The sequence below is a fragment of the Diadema antillarum genome, unplaced genomic scaffold (assembly GCF_040938485.1).
Source record: "Diadema antillarum isolate AM-2024a unplaced genomic scaffold, OU_Dant_1.0 seq00000643_RagTag, whole genome shotgun sequence".
NCBI lineage: Eukaryota > Metazoa > Echinodermata > Echinoidea > Diadematoida > Diadematidae > Diadema > Diadema antillarum.
Window position 1 is genome coordinate 93,581 of NW_027271557.1, and position 21,280 is coordinate 114,860.

Genomic DNA, 21,280 nt, shown 5'->3' on the forward strand with positions numbered 1-21,280 from the left:
TCATGTTGTGTAGGGAATAAAAGTCATATTCTGAAAAATTTATCAAATAATTGTCCGTGGTTTGCAGTCATTCTTGGAGAGAAATGTGTGAAGAATTATTTGATGAAAAAAAAACAAGCCTGTGTACAAATGTATTTTGTCTATGACTGTTTCACTAATGATGTCCCATGGTTTTTTGTGGTTTATGTTGTGACATAAATATATGCCATTTTCATGGCAATGTAAAACAGGAATATACAACCTTTCAGCATTATGCCTATCATAATTAAAAGAGGCAAGGTGACTTCTACAGAGACTATAAGGCACATAAGCATTTGTAACAAAATAAGAACACCAGAGCATCTTCAAGCAACCTCATACCTATGTTACAAACGATGTCCATGGCAATTTTTGTTGTAACATAGGTATAGCATGGTTTTACATACACTTCCAATCATAATATGATTAGAAACTTTATTTCTATAATGAGATTTATATTTCAGGAGTATTCTTATCCAAAAATTAGCATCAAAATCCTCCAAATAAATGAGAAAATACGGAACATATCACTGTACTTCAGTGCGATGTCCGGCCTCTTCGTGTAACGTAGGTAAGGAAAGACGCGTCTCGCGATAAAAAGAAGAGCTACTAACTTCAGCAATTGTATTCATGTCACTGGCAGTCCTCCCCCAATGGCAGAAAAACTACTCACAGCCAATATACACCTACCTGGACAGCGCAAGATCTGTTTTTCTGCCGTTGTCCATGTAACGTAGGTACAGGAGTTTTAATGTTTCTGATGTCAATTGGTAAGCTTTTACGCTATTTTACGAAAATAATAACATTTGTCATATTCTGTAATTCTATTAGAGGAAAAAAAATGACATCTAAACCTCTGAACTGGCCAAAAATACTGTGGACGATGATACTGTAGTCCCACATACTGAGATATTTGTTACAGGTTCATGTTCATAATTTTGATTGCCAAATTTTCCTTCCATGCCGGTCTCTGCAAAAGGAGCATATATTCCTCTCTTAGAAAACCATACAAAAGTATATCAGTGTATCTTCACTGCAATATAAAATTGTTTTACCTCCCGATTATTGTGAATTTTTGGACCATTTTGTCATTAGGTATCTACCAAGGTAGACGTGCTAGAGTTAGTATTAATCACTATATACTAGTTGGAAAACGTAGATGTCCAGACTGCATCTGAACTAGAGAAATAGAGTTTGCCTTATTTTGCTGGTGATATTGAGGGAACTAGGAGCTGTGAAATTCTTTCTCTTTAACAGATTTACTTCGAAAATGTCAATGTTTTCCATCCAAGATTTCACTGACCTGTTAGATGCTCTGATGAAGTTGTTAACATTTCACAAGGATTCACCATTTCCATTCCATGTTCACCAACTTGTTAAGTCTCAAAGCTAAAATGCCAGTGTCCTATTCAGTTTGGGTGGGTAGTGGGTAGGAAAGGCTTCAATAAAATTATGAACCCCAATCAAAATTGGACTATTATTGCTCTACACTATCATTCAAAAAGAGGGCGACAATTTCGATGGGGGATGAATATAAAATAGGGCCTAGTATTATTTTGGGAGTCTATTGAAAGGACCATAACCGTAACCGTAACCCTGACCCTAGCCCTAACCTTAGCTAGGACACTGGGGGCAGCGACCTGCCCTTCCTACAGTGTAGCTTGCATCTGAAAACAAGTTTTTAGCATAGAGTATGAAAATGATATTTTCCTATGTTTTACATGCTATATTATTATTATTAATATTTACATCATTTTAAGCATAACCCATTTTCTTTTTTCAATTTTGGTGGGAGGTACACATGGAACTCTAGCTAATGGGTATGCCAAGAGGTAGAAATGTATAAGCAAAATTGTTAAAATTATTTAATTCCATTCATAAACACACAGATACATCAACAGGAATATATAGTCAACCCCGACAAAAATTTTCTTTTAATTTTTTTATTCTATTTCTCTTTATACCTTTTGTTCAGTTTGTTGATGAATCTGCCATGGCTCCTCCTCTACCACCGCTACGTGTTAAACTACATGAAAGAGTGAAAAGGACACATCCACAGCACTCCACAAACAGAGAGGAAGCCGACAAATCAACACCCAAGAAGAGCGAATGTAACAAACTAGACAAGAAGAAAACTGCACAGAGGGAAAATGGACAGAAGAAAAACAAAAATCGAGGGCTAAATGGACATTGGACAAAAGTGCAGAAATTAATTTCAAACAAAGAACATGGAGAAGACAAGAAGACTTGTCTGATTTCTCTTTATTAGTTTCAGTTGACAACGCTGTAGTTGATGATGTTGTTAGTGTATATTAGGTCAAATTGTGTAAAGCTTCACTTTCTTCTTCTTCTTCTGATTAAGTCTGCCTTCTTTCATATCAGAGTTACAAAGAATTGAAGTCTGTGTAACATAGGTATTGTTCCACAGGTGTGCAGTAGATATAATTCCAAAGAACTGTTACAATAGTGTTATTTGTGGGAACATACATAAAGTCTATATGTGTAGGTTTTAACATCTCACACCACAATAAAGGAAATCAGTTGATATGTCGTAGTGTACCTATGTTACAAAGACATACTGTCCGTGTAACATAGGTAGTACACCATGGGCAAGGTTGTTGTCTGAAAACCCCTGATTATAACAATAAAATCATGTTTTCACTTGAATACCCATGCAAATCACTTGCTTCAATTGTGGTGCTTTTAAGAATATTGTCATTGTGTCACTCTTGATGAAAAAGTTAAACCTTTGATTGAAATTGTTAATGGTTTGTAGAAAAAAACATGTTAATAAAAGTGGCTTGCAGTTGACATCAGAACATACAATCTTACTAATAATGATCTCATGCGCCTGTTAAATAACATGTTGATGTGCTATGGACGAAAAAAACGTGGATGTGTTCATTGTTATCATTTCAGAACACAAAATGATGAAGGATGTCAACAAATGAAGTCCGTGTAACATAGGTATTTTGCCATACCTGTTTACCCATGCTGACTGAAAGTGTGCGAAGTAATAAACAGATTTCTAGTGGAATATGTTGAAGAATGGGAGTAACAAATCAGGGGGAAAAAGGAAATTTCAATTTACCCAACTTGAATTTTCAACTTGTATGTCACAATTTCAGTCCCAACCCCATGGAATTACCCATATGTCAAAATGTAGGATATGGGGCCCTAACCTAATAGACCAAAAATAGTTAAGATCCGCCAAACTCTCTGAAAATAGGAGACAATACAAATTTTCCGTTAACACGTGAAGCCTCCGAGACGCATTGAAGCCTCCGAAACAGCAAAAACATCTAATTTGACATTTCTGATAAATTCTTTGAGTGTCTGCCCCAAATTATGCCATGATATCATCAACAGCCATGGACAGACAACAAAAATAATAAAAACATTATGATACTGCAATAATTTTTTGAGCTAATACACTTTATAGAGAAAAAGTGGTTTCGGAGGCTTCAAAACGATGTTAACACTGCATTTTTGTGATTTTCTCTGGACAAAATCAAATTAGATTTATTGTTCACCCACCCAATGATCGCTTATGACATATCTAAAGATATTTAATCACATTCAGTTTTCTGGCTGCTTTGTTTACTCACCAATATAGATTTACTATACGATTTACCTATTTTTCTTAAACAGTGCAGACGTGTCACACATAACTCACCTTTTCACTCAGCAATAAGATATTAGCAGATGAGGATGTTGCCCCACAAATATGTTTAAACAGAGTATATCAACTAAAAAAGACACAATTTACCCATCACTTTCTACATAACATACATGATTTTCATAAAAACATACGGCATACCAAATTAATTTTCCAGATGTTTCGGAGGCTTCATTTTATGTTAACAGCATGTAAATGGAATGTTTTGATTACAATTTTGTAATTCTAAGTCTATCAAATAACTGTTTGGACTGAATGAGACTTAATGATTCCTCAAGCAAGGTGTAGATAGTTGTTTAAATGTATGAAAAGCATTTATTTTGTAGGTTTCCTTTTGAAACAATGGAACAGGCTAGATATTGTGAGTAATGAAAGTGACTTCCAGCTTGCGTGCATGCCCACATCATGCAACAGTAGTGCAACAAAGCAAGTAGTTGTGGATACATCAATGTTCTTAAGTTGGATAACTCATTTTTACTCTTGAGAGAAGTTGAAGTGTTGTGACCATATTTGCATCACTCTTTTGACTGGTTAGACTTCGTTAATGAAGACCACACAATTACTTGATTATTTAGTGTTAAATACACTATTTTTTAAAGAACTGAACACTATTCCTGTCCTGAAGATTCAAGGACTTTTTTAATAGATGGTTATTCAAGAGGGAAGCATACACTTAGCTAAGAAATATATTAGTTTTGAATTTAAGGTTGTATCTTTTATGCATGATCAAGAGCAAATGGTGGGAAATACTTTTTGGATTTTTACACTTTCGACTCACTATCATCTGAGTGTAATAGTTTCGAAGCACAATCTTTTACATGTCCATTTATAACCCATTGACAAATCCATTCCATTGTTACTCACATGGCATTTGTTTTTGCCATACTAAAATCTTGACTTTTTCAGCTTTCCATTTCTTAACAAGTTCTTTGGCTTTCATTTCCAATACTTATTTGGAGGAAAGTACATGTAATTAAACAATAAATTTGTGATTGGATTTGAAAATAGCTAACATCTTGCAGATTATCATTTCTGTGGTGTGACTTGGATCACAGGGTACTGTTTTGGAATTTTGACATTTGATTACTTCATTCAGACAGGTTTTCATGTCAATCTGTATGTCAGATTTGATGCATGCTAGGTGCAACACAATCTTGATACTACATGTATACCCTATTTTCCATACTTTATCATGCTGGCAGTGACCACTTGACTATTTTTGATTAAACAAAATGTAACTTGTGTTACGAAACATCTCTTCGCATACATGTGTGAGACTCTATGACATGTTTGCGGATGTACATGTAGTTCTCAGTGCAGTACATGGACAGTAATGGTTGGGATAGGATTGTTTATAAATGATATTAGACCTCTACTTATAAATAGCCTGTTGCCATGGGGTACATGTAGTTTACATGGGTGGGTGACTGGAGAAGTTATGTTCATGAAGAACAATATTGAAATGATTGAAATCTTTATAATCTGTTTAGTCCTGGCTTTTCTGGAAAAAGTTACAAGCCCCTAACTATTTTGAAATTCAAAGAGTTAAAACTGTAGTCTTTGGGTTTATATACTATTTAAAACAAACTTGTAGGTTTCTAACAAACTTATATATTTAAACACATTTGCTGCTTTTTAATTTTTTGCTAAAAAGGTTGTCATTTTTAGAAACAGTAAAAGTTCTGCTAGCAATTTCTCAATGCGTACCTTCAAAAGCAGGCCTCCTAGCTGTCACAGGAGTCACACAAACTGGTATTTTATAAAATAACTATAAAAAAAGAAGCCTTTGAAGAATTAAAAAAAAAAATAAAATGATATTAAACAAGGGTGACTTGTATACCACAGAAAAAGAAAGTAAAATTCTAACTATCATATATTATAGGGAACTATACATTTGGTCAACATTTTTTTTTTTATTCAAATTCATACACAGTCATGGGTAGGGTAGGGGTACATTTATCTTTTCAACAGGCGATTCAAAAAGCTGAATGGGATCTTGACCGTTTCAATTTCTATTGAGCTCCATGATAATATCACCAATATATTGATTATAATTCCAACTCCATTTTGATGATGACAGTTTGATGATGACCCTTACATGGAATGGCTGATCGGTGTTTAAGATTGCTGTTCTATGACCATGATCACTGCATTTGATAGGGCTATAGTAGGGGATATCAGGCATGGTCCATATGCCAAAGAATGTTTATAAGCCTTTTTTCCCCCTTTCTATGTTTTACAATGCTACACTGTATGTTGTAATCTAACCGTCATGCCATCACATAATCTATTTTCTATCCCTTTCTCATCAACAGTTGAAATTGATTTCACATGTATATAAAACAATTATGATGGGTGGTTTATGTCAATATACATCCCACAAACTGTACTTATAAAGCAAGCAAACATAATCTTTGCATTAAGTCTATAGCTACAGTTCCAACTCATTGAAAGTAATTCTTACTGCATTATGATGAAAAGTTTGACAAATGCATACAGCTGTACATGTGTGTAGCCTAATCATGTTCTGCATTGCCAAAGTCATGGATATGCAAATACAGTGTACATGTATGTATACAACTGAGCATAAAAATTTAAAATATTTTTCTTTGTCTCTTAACATATATGTTGGAAAGTCTTTTTTCTGCATACAAATAAATACTATTTTACATGTTACAACATTGTTAGTTATTTGGAAACAATCAGCTGCATTAATGTACTTCATATCACCTTAAAATGGACCATATTTGCATGTTAACAGTCATGATGAAGCCTCTGAAACATGCGTTGCAGCTACACACTTGTAACTTTAAGCCGCAAAAAAAAAAAAAAAAAATGATGTTCCTAATCAGTGTACTTTTATTGCTACTGTTGCAGTTTCCTTTAGAATCATATTGCCTCATGTAATGTCATAAATTCGAACTGAGCATTGCTCAAAGTGTACACAGTTTGTTATTCACTTTTGTGGAAGCCAATTTCCTTATGATAATAAGTACAATTTGTATGAAGGGTAAACATTATGCACTGCCATAAAATGTACATCTGTATACTGTTATTCACAATTTATTGATGCCCTGTTGTTATTCTAGCATGTAGTGATAGTTGCTTACTGTAGTTTTATCATTTTAAGTGAATACAGGACTAGATCTTTGTGTTAGCAGTTTTGAAGCCTCCGAAACACACTAGTTTGTTAACTGAAGCCTCCGAAACTCACAAGTCTGAAAATTTCAACTTTGTCAAAAATAATCGAATTTCTTTGGGATTTGGGTTGATAAATGTTTGTTACCAAGAGATAATTTAGGGCTATGTTTAGAGTGGCTCTTGCTTCTAGAACATTCTTTTAACTTAAAAATAGTTTGTCAGGTACCATTTTTACCTTGGAATTTGAAGTTCACATCCAAATAATTGCAAGAGCGAATATCTGTTGGGGGAAAAGTGTTTTGATATTTCAAATATATGTTCACAGCAAATGAAAAGTTGCATTACATCCACCATTTATCTTCATTTGGTTGCTGTGGGTGACCAAAACATTCTTGTTGTTTTTACCTAAATTTATCTAAAATTCCATAATAGTCACTTCATTTTTCATATTTAGCCTAAGAATTAAGCTCTGGAATGACAAAATATTGAAAATATAGACATTCCTATATAAAATAAAGGCAAAAATAAAAATGGAAACACAACTTTAATTTTTGACCCTTGCCACATCAAAGTTACACCCTTTACTGTAAAACTGACCATCTACAGTTGTAGATGAACAAATAACACCGGGATGTTTCTGTTATTTACTGTAACTCTTTATGTACCATGTTCACACGCCTGATCAGACTCAGTCAACAGCGTGCCAAGTACACATACTGCTCATTTAAGCTGTTATTTTCCTGAATCGCAGTTGGACCGCAAATTTAAAGGACAAGTTCACCTTCATAAACATAAGGATTGAGAGAATGTAGCAATATTAGTAGAACAGATCATTGAAAGTTTGAGGAAAATCAGACAATCCGTTCAAAAGTTATGAATTTTTGAAGTTTTTGTGCAGTAACCGCTGGATGAGAAGACTACTGCAGTGTATGAAAAACTTAGATATCACATGCGTACAACAATATAAGGAAAATATAAAGAGAATTTCACAAAATGCCATCTTTTGAAAAAAGTACACATTCCCCTGACTCGTTACCGGCAAATGTTATGGGTAATATTATTCCCCCTGCCTTAGAAAAGAGGCAAGTCAAGAGCTCTTTTATTATGCAAAAAAAGTGAAAATATGTTGAATTTTCTTTTACATTTTCTTTATACTGTTGTACGCATATGACTCACAAGCTGTAGTAGTCTCCTCATCCAGCGGTTCCAACACAAAAATTTTAAAAATTCATAACTTTTGCATCGATTGTCCAATTTTCCTCAAACTTTCACTGATATGTTCTACTAATATTGTTGCATTCTCTCAATCCTTATGTTTATGAAGGTGAACTTGTCCTTTAACAACATGCGATAATGTCACCACGTGATAAGGTAATAATGCGCTAATGAAGGCCTGTGTTTGATTCGCGAAAACATGAAAATGTCTGTGACTCCCTCGTTCGCGGCAATACGCGAAAATAACAGTGTATGCAGTATTTTGCTCAAATGCACATATTCATGCACACAATGTATTTCAATGCTGTGATTGTCAATAAAATACACCCACTCAGCCCTCCCACCATTTTATGACCAGCCATTCTCCCAATTATGGTACAGTACACCATCCCCGCGTTCACATTGGTCCCCGTGATGCGGGGAAAGTCCCGAGCTGTGGGACTTTCTCCGCCAAAACTATAATGTGAACGCTCACTGGGACTTGTCCCCCCCCCCCCCCCCCCCCCCGTCCCCGCCAAGCCAGTCGGGTACGGGGACAAAAATTTGGAGGGGAGAGTGACCTTGGGGCGAAATTGATAGCGTCCAGCTGTGGTCATCAAATGTGCACATGCACTATGCCTGGCAGAGCTCGCCCCAAGCCCCAATTGCCCCCACAGCTCGGGGACAGATGTGAACGGTCAGTCGTAAAAAAGATAAGATCTCTTGTGGCTTGTGGACCAATAGGCGTGTCTTCATCAGCCCGAAGTTTCAAAATAGCGCACTATCTTGCGGTTACCAAACTAGTCCGATGTCAAAATAGCGCGCTATCTGTGTAGTGAAGACGCAGATAGCGCGCTATTTGATTGGGAAAATTTCCCCCCAAATCTTGGTCTAGTTCGTCAACTAGAGCGCTACAAGACTGTAATTCGTGAAATAGCGCGCTATCTTGGGGTGCGTCTCCATCAGCCCGAAATTTTCTCGATCCCTCCACGCTTCTGGTTAGCCAGCTGGCAATGGAAAGCGCATGTACAAGCAGCTAGTGACTGTGTATATGTGACCGTGCACCTCAAAACGAACATAAAGTCGCACACACTGATTTTGCGTGAGGACCGAAAATAAGTGAAATGGGTCAACCTAGCCGAACTTGACTTTTTCATATTTTCTGAAAGAGCGGGTCTTCTTTTACATTATGCTAAAATTTGGTATCATAAAACGGGCAGGAAAGTGTGTTTTTTTAGCAGTTTATCTCGAACATTTTTGGTAGAATAGTGTGATAAGGTGTGTCTTTAGAATACCTTTTTCATTTCAGAAAAAGCTTGTCCACACTCTTCACTTTCAACTCTAATAACTTTTGAAAGGATAGTGCTACTGCTTTGAAAGTTGGCATTAATTATGGACAGAATGTGTTAATGAGGCATGCTTAATTTCAGTTTAATCTGATAATCCCTTCATTGTTGTTACTCTGGTGGTTTACTTCCTGTTTTTTTGTCCCATTCATCGCGCAGCAAGCACGGTTTGGTAAAGATTAAGCGCTTGAATAGACACTGTACTTCAGAGCCTCTTTTCTCAGTTCACACTCTTCCTGAGTTTGTGCTTTCTTTCCAATATTTAGATAGGTTTAGGAGAGTCCATTACATCATTTTTCAGCTTAAAGTCTGCTCTTTCAGAATATGGTCTCAACTAAAAATTCATGTCTGGTGACTTTTTGTTTGTTTTGAGGTGCAGGGTCACATATAGTACATTACACGCTCGGTGTATTCCAGGATCACATGTGTGTACTAATAGGCCTACTGTTGTTGTCATCTTTAAAACCAGGGAGGTGATTTCTCTCACCTTCCTATTAAAACTCAGTGCCGTGCATGCTAGCTGTTTTTTTGTAAACTTCTTCTTCTGGTCCACTCTACCTTAGCTGAAGATTCTTGCAGATTGTGTGCATCTTGGATTTGTTTAAACATTGCAATTTGTTAATTTCATATACGATGCCTCACTGGACAGAAGAAAGAGTAGCGTTATTAATATCCCTTTGGAGAGAATTTGCTGTCCTGCTCACCTCCCTGGTTGTAGAATCGTACATACGGTGATATAGGAGATTTTGAGCGGGGAAATCCACTTTCGAACCGTGAGCCAGGCAGAGTAATATTGCAAAGTGCGCATGCGTCAATTTTCGGACTAATTTCCCGAAGCAGGCTGTTCGAGCTGATGAAGACGCACATTCGCTGTATCGGGCTATTTTCTAAGACCGCAAAATGTCCCGCTAGTTTGAACTTCGGGCTGATGAAGACACGCCTAATGTGAACGCGGGGCATGTAACCATCCTGGTAAATGTGGTAAAGACACAGGGATGTGCAAATAGATATATTGCGCAAAGACTAATGAAATAAATTTATCAAACTAACTTGACTGAACATGTCTGGACACCAATCTGACATACACTGTACTAATTCAGAAAGAACAACATACAACTCTACGAAGATTAAATCATACAAAAGTATCCACTGTACACATGTGTATTTGTGGGGATTAATCAGAAATGTATTGAATTTTAATCGACTTTCCAGGAGAGTACAGTTTCAAATATCATAACATACATTCACAGTCCTGATTTAAGTTATAAATGTAAACTTTAGCACAATTCTTGACAGGACTGACTTTTCTTTAATATTTTTTAAATCATTAGGGGTAATTTCATATCATTTCATGAACAAACAAGGAAAATGAGCCCGACATTGTATGTTCGAGTTCAAAAAGAGTCTTCAGATTGCTCAGAAAGATGGCTTCACCAATCCTCACTCATTAATGACTCAAATTTACCTAAGGTGGAATAATTTTGTGCATTCCTTGAAATGTGACAGCTCTGTTTGAATGATTGTACTCAGTTGGAACTCCAGAGTTTTCTTGAACATCTTTGGTCACTACTTCCTCAGATGAGCACCATAATGTACCACTGGTGGTACATTTATTCACTGAGATTATTGATACATCACATGACAGGTGTTTGTATGTATCTGCTGTACAGGTGTACATTTATGTACTCTGTATCTTTAATATGTACACTGTATACAACATACAATCACGGTAGAAAGTACAACTGGAGAGCCAATCATTATCTACAGGTGTACTGGTCAATGATTTTTGATAGCAAAGCATCTAGTTTATACAATGTAGAATTTCTTAAATACAATAAATCATTAAATGCACAGCACAGTACGTGTAATATATGTGTGTACATTGTACATTTTCTATACAATGTACATTGTAGACAGCAGAGGTGGTGTACAAGTACAACTGTAAAATATCCCCTTTAAAGTAGATGTCATAATCGGTTGCACAAGATACACGTTTACGACAAAGCCCCATTGTAGACAATACAATACTCATTGCTCAGTCATCCCAGGCACGGTTTGAACTTTTACAATAAAAACTGAATTCGGGGTCGAGTTCTCATCTTATAAAGGGGCAGGCCTTCAAAAGCTCTATAAATGGGTCCCATAGAGAGGAAACGAGCCTCTCTTGATGATAACAGGGGGAAAAAGTAGATGAAGAAGGAATAAAAAGAATAGAATTCAAGGTGTAAGCCTGAGCTCGCAATACACTCAGCGGAGCGAGACAGCTCCGTCTGATCATGGGACATTGCAAAAGACAATTGGAATACATGTACAACTGACCAACTATCCCGTGCAATGGACTTTTAAGAGAGAAGGGTGATTGCTGTGTAACGGTAGTCTCAACAGGGGTATTTAATCCAGAAAAGATACATTGTACAGGATTATGAAATTTCACATCATGTACACACGTAACTCATAAACCAATGGTGCCTTGGATGTACAGTCTGTACAGGTCTGTATTGTACAAGTGTAGGTCCTAAAGAATTGTGAAATTTATTGCACATCATGGTCCTCGAGCAGATGAGCCAATACTCTGAAAAACCTAAAACATTATATTGCTCTCCCTACAGAACAATACAAAAATGACAAAAATCGGATTAAGACAAGTATACAGGAAGATGTGACATTTTGAAATTTCACGTATTTGTTCAGAAAACATTTCCTGACCAGTCCTTACGAAAACAGTACAGATTTTACATACAATGTACAGCTGTACATGTACACATCCATTCGTCCGTAATAAAGGCAGAAAATGCATGGCCAACTTTTCCACTGAGGTGACATACACATGATGTACATGGTGTACTACAGGGACTGTACAAATTGTTGTAATTTTATTGACTCTAATTCTTGATCACAAATCCAACTCCTTGCAAGACTGTCATCCAATCCCCAATTTGCAAAATATCTTGCTTGCAAAATACATACAAGTGTACATGGCAAATTTTTGTCTACAAATTAGTCAGTATATTCAAGGAAAACCATGTATCCGTATGTACACAAAGCAAGATTTGGTTTCCTCTGATTTCTTTTCAAAGAAGGGCAGAGTCAACATTTGTGTACTGTACCTGGTACCAGGTACAGTGTACCTTCAGGTCAAAGGGAGACTCATAACCTAGACATAATGAAAAAAATTTAATGGAACTTAAATTTGCAAACTTTTATCTGATTTTATCACTCATTGCTTGACTTCAAATTATAAAGTCAGGTACAGTATTTACACTACGTACAGCATCGCAGAGGACAATGCAAGTTCTCTGTAGATGGGCAGTTCCAGCGTTACGGACATTACATTTCAGACAAAATTTGCAACTTCAAAAGGTCATTAAGATAACAAAATGTTTTCATTCTGAACTCATACAATGGAATCACTCACATATGAGGCTAAATCATAAACAGTGAAAATTTCAATCCATTTCACCACATTATATGGCACTTACTGCATAAAATATTGGCCGTTACGGACATTAAATTTTTTGGACATGACTTTTTGCATGCCTATACAATCATTTAAAAGTCTGTGAGTTTAAGCACATAATTAGACCAATGTAGGAATAAATTGAAAGGTAAAGAAATGTTTAAAGAAAATAAAATCAAATTTAGTGAAATAGATGGCACATGTACCTCCTAGAGCTATAATTGTGGCGTTACGGACATTACATTCTAAGCGTTATGGACATTACAGATTTGTCCACTTTCATTAAGTGGCAGGAGTCACATGCAAGTATTAATATTTTTTATCCTTTTCACTTGGATGGTAATCAATACACATTTGACAATGTTGCCATAGCCCTTTCATGAGATCTTTCATCTCAGGAGTTGCCAATTTGAGGACTATTTGTTCAGTATGGACCTCTACTTTAACAATTTGTTGACTTTTCTATCATATTGGAATTTAATCAACTTATAATGCCTGCAATACAGTTGTGATCTATAAATAACATATAGATCAGCCTTTTGACTTTCTATTATGATATTCAAACTTTTAATTACTCAAAATGTAATTTTAAAGAAATGTTACGGACATTACACTTTTTATTCACTTTGTACAGCCATCACTGAGCATAACTCTGCATGAATAAACAACTTTCATTAAATCAAAACTAATGCATAATAAAAATAAAATAAAATAATGGTTCAACAAATGTTCAGTATGTATTTTTACACTATGAATGTTCAGTTTTGCTTTCTTTTATTCCCCTACAGTTTGTTGAAGTACAACAGTCTTTTCCCGGGTCAGACAAGTCTGTTTTGGAAAATATTGTTTATTTTGCTTCCAAATCACCTTGGAAGCTAGAAAGGTGTTCTTGACCAATTGTTGGAGAGGGTCTAATACTATGATTCCATCCTGTTCTAAAAATGGCTCTCCTTCAATACACTCAAAGAAATATTCATGGATCCTTGTCTTTTTAGAAATTTGATAATCGATGGACTATCCTCATTACAGAAAGTCCAACCTCAGTTATCCAGCAATCGCTTTTCTGGATTGCTCTATTATTCAGATATGGACTGGCACATGATTTTCTTTGCATAATTCGGTGCAAAATATGATCTATTAAAAGTACGTAACACTTTTTTATTCTTTACAAAGTAATTGTGATTCAGGACAGCGTTAATCGCTATGGTACATTATATTTCTACCAACCAAAATACTGTTGCTAGAAGGAATAATGAGGAAGTGTATTTCATTCACATTCCATTTGATTTCCACATTATTGAATAATAAAACATGAAATTTTCATGTAAACTATAATATTGAATAGTCAATTAGTAATATCCCACACAATTTGCTTACAAGTGTCATGCGTGAGCATATCTCCCTTATCCAGCAATATCATTTTATCCAGATGGCTACCGTTCACGACATGGTTAGATATTGAGGTTGGATTGCATTTCCTTAACAGACAAGTCAGACCATAACTGACCATATGGTGTAAAAGGCCTTGTCCAGAGATGTTTTTGACTGTTTCTCTTCTTTAACAATGTTTTAAATACATTCTTGCCATCATAGTATAATTACTCAACTTGATATGCTGTTGCTGTAAGATAGCTTGCATCCATGTACCCATATTTCATGGTAGAAATAAGTAGACACAAGAAATAAGATTGTAGAGGAATGCAGAAGATTAGTCAAAACCTTGCTGAAACACTGCACTTGTTGCTGAGTAAAGTCCCAAATCAATTTTCATGCAAGGGCTAGGGCATTTATTGTGATAGATATCAATATTGTAGGGTAAAATCCAAACTACAACTGTATTCCTAGCATCATTTTTTTATGTAGCTATTAAATACTTTTGCCACAAATGTGTAATGTCCGTAACGCACTGGTTATGTAATGTCCGTAACGCTTTTTAAAAAGAATTATGCAGGTTCCTGAAAAACTGTGTGGATATATTGTGTGATATCACATTTTAGCTTTGCGTTTGAATTTAGAACAAAATTAGACAAACACACAGTGTGTTACAAGAACTTTTACATCTAAAACGTTACGGACATTACACTTTGTAAGAGGTGGAAATTCAAAAAATTGAAATGCTCATCTATTGAGAAAGAATTATTTTTTTTCGATTCCAAGAAGGATGATGTAAAAATGAGTCATCAGCTCTATCATAGCATAAAAATGTTTGTCTGAAAGTCATTTTATAGGGAAACTTTCTACTTCAGAAGAATTACATGCAAATTATACTGAATTTTTGTGCAATGTCTTAGAAAAAACACATGATTTCAATTGTCTAAAAAATTATATTTTTTCCAAATTGTATCAATTTTTTTCATCATATCAGCTTGATATGACCCTTCTTGAATACTTTCCAGGGTAAAACAAAGTTGTTTCTTGATTTTCATTTTTCCACCCTTGGGTAACATTTTTCACGGAATTGCCCAGATGTACAAAAATTGTATTTCCAATCGTATGTGTATACACATGTACATGTAGACTACACATGTAGACTACAAGTATGGTAGGGGTACCACCTATCGGCAGGGTACCTTCCCATCGGCACCCTGCGTATCATGGCTGTTTGCGTATAGAACGAAAAGGTACTGTCCGCGCGGAATTACAATTGTAAGTGTCATTAGCTATAAAGACAATAAAAACGAAGAAACGAAAATGAAACTTAAAAACAAACTAACAAACCAAGCTAAAAACGTTTCTATTACACATCCGCTCAGTAACGACGCATGGCTGTGAAATTCACGTGTATTACCGTACCTATGGAGGGGAGGGGGTGCCGATTGCAAGGTACCCTTTTTAGCTGCGCGAAGAAAACGAAACGCACGCACTAAAATTGCGCTTTTTTAAAACAGAGATTCATAATCAACGAGACAGTCACGACATTCAAAACTGCAGTATTTATGGCATATTTGAGGTAAGAATTAGGCGAATTTGTGTTATATTTTTAGAATAAACAAGCTACAGATCCTTAGGGTGACGATACATGTAGGTGGTACCCCCAACCCTACATTGCACAACTACCATTGGCAGATGATATCTATTCAAATTGCATGATGCCATTATGTAGCATTCAAAATTAGGTTTTTGTACAGTGTAGTACTGTGAGGATTTACTGTACATGCCACATATGTACAATTGTATGTACTCCACATTGCCTTCCATTCTTTTACCCTCGCCCAAATTTGTATAACCGGTACTGTAGTACACTGGAACCTTGTGTTAAACAAAAGAAAAAAAAAAAAAAGGTGGATGACAGACGTACATGTAGCAAAGCCTGGTCCCTGCATGGTGATTTTGCAGTTTCATTCATTCTACGAGTACAAGTACACGTACAATGTGTATTGTGTACACGTACAATGTGTATTGTGTACACGTACAATGTGTATTGTGTACACGTACAATGTGTTTTGTGTATGTGTACTTGTGCGTGTAATACATTTCTTTGGGTTCATTTTTTTTTTTCTTCTTCCTTTTTTTTTTGTACTGCTGATATCTAGTAAATAGCATGATATAAAGAAGCACTGTCATACGCGTAGTACAACTGTAGGTCCCTGAAGTACATCCTGTAAATAGCAAAGTTAAAGGGGATGGCTAGTAAACCGATCAGTGGGAATCAGTGGGAATGCTGAGGGATGATTGTTCCAATCCTTGTGGGATTCATTTAAGAGTACATTATAATTTATATATCTACTGTTGTGTGAAAATTATTTGCTTCAGAACGGTCTCATATTCAAGTTATGTGCAGATTAATGCCCCGTCACTGACCAGGGACGCTTACCTGGAAACATTAAACTGCACATTAAATATGAGACCATTCTGAAGCAAATAATTTTTCACACAAGAATAGATATAATGTACTCTTAAATGAATCCCACAAGGATTGGAACAATCATCCCTCAGCATTCCCACTGATTCCCACTGATCAGTTACTACAGTAGCCATCCCCTTCAACCCTACTATATGATTACTATCAAGGGCAACATGTACGCAATATAAAATCATCTTGATATTAATTTGGAAGTAATCAATAAGAGCACTGCATTACTTACCAGAGCTACTATAGAAGTTTGTAAATTGCTGTCATGCCTGCAGAGAACACAGTATTACACACAACACACTGACAGATTGACACAGCTTAAAGGGAAGATAAACCCCAAGAACAATGTGGATTGAGTGAAAACAGCAACATTAGTAGAACACATCAGTGAAAGTTTGAAGAAAATCGGACAATCGATGCAAAAGTTATGAATTTTTAAAGTTTTGGTGTTGGAACCGCTGGATGAGGAGACTACTAGAGGTTATGACGTATGAGTGGACAACAATACCAAGAAAATATAAAGAAAATACTACAAAAATCCATTTTTCATGAAAATTACAAATTCCATCAACTTGATATTGACATATGTTAAGGGTAGCAATTATTCCCCCTGCTTTCTGAAAGCGGTTGGTCCACTGCTCTTTCAGAATTCTAGAAAAGTGAATTTTTGTTGAATTTCCTTTATATTTTCTTTGTATTGTTGTCCACTCATACGTCATATCCTCTAGTAGTCTCCTCATCCAGTGGTTCCAACACCAAAACTTTAAAAATTCATAACTTTTGCATCGATTGTCCGATTTTCCTCAAACTTTCACTGATGTGTTCTACTAATGTTGCTGCTTTCACTCAATCCACATTGCTCTTTGGGTTTACCTTCCCTTTAACAAAGCACACAACACATAGGATGTATAATACACTCCCATGGTAAAACAAAACAAAACAAAACAAAACAAAAAAATGCTGTTTGAATTACAGAATGGGTTTGTCCTCATGAGTTGAAATAGGTAGATAAGGGTGAGTGTCTGCAAACACAAGAGTGGGCACGGCTTCTTATCTTTGAACAGTAAACAGTTGTCATTATGGCTATCCCTATCAGTGGTGGGCGGGGTGGGGGCTGGATGAGGGAGGTGTACATTGTACAACAGCCAAAAGCAATGCGTCACTGACATTGTGTATCCTTTACTCAGTGGCAGACATGCAAGGACACACGTAATCCCCCCCCCCCAACATACACCACACACACACACACACACACACACAAAGAAACACAAACTGAGGGGTTTCATACAATACTATTATTGACTTTAAGTACAAAGTACTGTACATTTAAGTATCAATAGCAAGTCAAAATTTTCACGAATCAGGACATCCCAAGAATTTCATGAGTGGAATAAATTCACGATTGTGTGGTACAGCACTTCATACATGTAGTCTATGGATCTAAATGTACATTGTACATGTCACATGAATTCATGTTGGGAATGGGATTAAATTTTGGAATATTTTTTGGAATGAAATAAATACCTTGTGAAATATACAATGTAGCATATAATATAAAAAGATTAAACAAAGAAAAGAACTCCTTCTCAAGCATAAAGTATGTCATACATTGTATGCATAGTGAGTAATCTTGAGCCCCTCAGAAAGTAAACTTGAGTCATTTTCCTCCTAAACACAATTCTCAGATTTGTTCCTATCGCAAATATTGGTTGGGAAGTGTTTGAAATGGAGTTCTGCTTGACGCTGTGGGTGTGTATTTGCAGTGTGAAGTACCGGTACATGTATTTAACCTCAAAAACACAACACTGAGTACAGAAGCAGAATGTGAGCACCTTCTGTATTCATCTCTACACATGATGTTCAAATTGTACTCTTCTGTATACAGGGATACAAATTATGTAGAATTGTGTGTTTCATTGACAGAAAATACGGTTTGAGATGCAGATTGTCTGAAATTTTGGATGCCATTCGCAGACAACGAGAATTTACTCACGGTTTTAATGCAAAGTCAAACACCCTCTAACAGTACAAATGTAGCTCTGAGCGGGCCTGGAAACACACTGTGCACATGTTTGGAATCAAGTCATTTGTGCTCCTATAAAAACCCTATACTGTTGCAGATTTTATAGAGTGCTTTCATAAAGTACAGAGGATGCATTTTATACCTTCAAACATGATTGTAATGATGCATCACTAGATTCAGGATCCAAAGTAAGCATTTTTGCCATGTGATTACAAACTGGAATTGAAGAGGGTGATTTGAATTGTAATTCCAATCATGTTTCAAGCAATGGTCCTTTGAGGTGTTTTCTAATCATGATTCACCAGAATTACATGCAAGCATGGTTGTTCCTACACTTTAAGGGATGGCATAGTATCGGTGGAGATGAGGATTGGGCTTGAATTTCTGCAATACCAAGAAACCACTCATGAGATGGTAATTTTGAGCATGAGGAAACAAAATTTTTTGAAGAAAATTGGTTTTGACATTGCTGAAACATCCAAAAACAAAATAAAACAAAGTGATCATATGTAATAAAAGGTGGGTCTCACCTTTTGTTAGAATTGCCTTTTTTTTTTGGATACCTCAGCCATTTCAGAACCATTTTCCATCAAATAAACATTTAATTCCTCTTGGAATTACATGCTCTTTCACATTTCATAATAAGTTTCTCATTATCTCACCTAAATATGTTAGAAAACCTGATGTTAGGTCTCAACCATAAGTATACAATCCCTTTAAATGCGTAACATACCTCTGGCAGTGTCTGTGAGGGCTCTTCTCGACACCAACACCAAGGTGCCAGGTGCACCGGGAAGGGAGATCCGGTGCCACCCAGTGGTTGTCGGTACCGTTGATGTCACCATTGGTGGTAGTGGTGGTGGTGGTGGTAGATTTCTCCATGTTACAGTAATGTATTGTATGCTTTTTGTCTTGCCGAATCTGTCTGTAGTCACAACAGCCCTGTTCGAGAGGAAAATACCTGGAAAAGAGAAGCACACATCAGTAGTATAAAAACTGAATGTATCGGTGTTTAATGTGCATCATGCTGCAGTCAGTACCAACAGTACTAGTATGCTATTATAGGCCTACAGCTCTTTTCAGAGTGTACCTGCGCCGTATAATAAAGAGATTCAGGACAAACTGCTAAATTGGACGCCATGTGGTTCCCCAGCGCATTACGCGTTGGGGGGTTAGCATGTACAATGTAGTATACATCATGCTCAGACATATCAAATAATGAAAGCAAACCAAATAAAGGGGTAGTGAACAATGGACATTGCGTACCGGTATTCGATGAGCGCACTCTGGTAACGACATGGCTCCATTAAGATCACAGGGCCAGTTTTGACCAATCATAGGCTTCAAAACTCATAAAGCCGAAAACGGAGTTAGCCAGACTCATACTGTAAACGTGGAAATTTTCGCACATTTCACACAACCAGACGCTAGCGCAAAAAATAAATGCACGCGAATATCTTTGCATGCCATATGTTCCAGTAGTTAATGTCCTGATTCCGTGGAATCAAAAACACGCGAAATCCATCTCGCCCAGCCGAGCATGAAAAATTACTCACGTGAAAATATACTTTAAATCTGCATTAAACCCTAATGAATAAACATCGTAGTGACAAAGAAATCAAATATTTTGCAGAGAGCTTGTTTCCAGTATTATATTCTAGTAAATATACTGAATAAACTTTAATGCCCAATATGGTTTCATTCTAACAGCCGGGAGACAATACATCTCTAGTAGTAGTACTACTAGCATAAATTCTATGGTTTGTGCATTTATTTAATTACAATTTGTGGTGCAGACATCACACTGGTATGCAAGAATTGTCCAAGCTGTACAAATGTATAATATGTGCATTGTTATGGAGTAAATAGGCCTAGCATTGTGTCAAATGTAGATATGGCATTTGCTTTGTTTTGTTTTCAAATTACAGTGTACTACTGATAAATTCCAAGATACACTCTAGTACCAGGATTCATCTATCACATGATGGGGGTGGAGAAAACAGAGTTTGGAAGTGAAGACTAATATTGCATCAGATCATTTTCAGCCCCCCCCCCCCCCCCCCCCCCCCCTCCATATTCAATACTGAACTTGCACACAGGTCAATCTCTGCGTGTCCTGGTATTACAATGCAAATTTCCATGCTGACTGTACAATGTGTGTCATAGCAGTAGCCAGTACTACACACACACATTTTCACACCGGTACTTCTCGCTCCATCTGACAAGTGTAACATATGGTGCAGTCGGCAATGTTCATTTGAGACATTCCCCAAGCCAGTATGTAATTTAGGCTGCCTATGAATGTACGTACACAATGTTACGAGGCAATTGATGCCAATACAAGGTCAGTTACAGCTGTAACCCTAATCTTTTATGAATAAAGCAAATCAAACACCACTAAATGTTTATGCTTTGCACTGTGAATATTACCTCCGCCAAGGGAGGTTTATAGATCTAGTAGACGTCTAGAATTTACCCGTTTGTTTGTTTGTCCATGTGCAAAATAACTCAAAAAGTAAATTTTATAGTCAACAGATTTGGATGAAACTTGCAGGAAGGTTGAAAACGA

At 36.3% G+C, this 21,280-nt stretch overlaps 1 protein-coding gene across 1 annotated transcript in view; it reads right to left on the reverse strand.

Annotated features, from left to right (window-relative positions):
- The window catches only part of LOC139736399 (cystathionine beta-synthase-like), a 43,200-nt gene extending 25,793 nt beyond the window's left edge, over nt 1–17,407 (reverse strand). The window contains exon 1 of the mRNA XM_071647151.1: nt 17,403–17,407. Within this exon, the coding sequence (XP_071503252.1) occupies nt 17,403–17,407 (5 nt within the window). The remainder of the gene's footprint in view (nt 1–17,402) is intronic.
- Nucleotides 17,408–21,280: the final 3,873 nt, after the last annotated feature.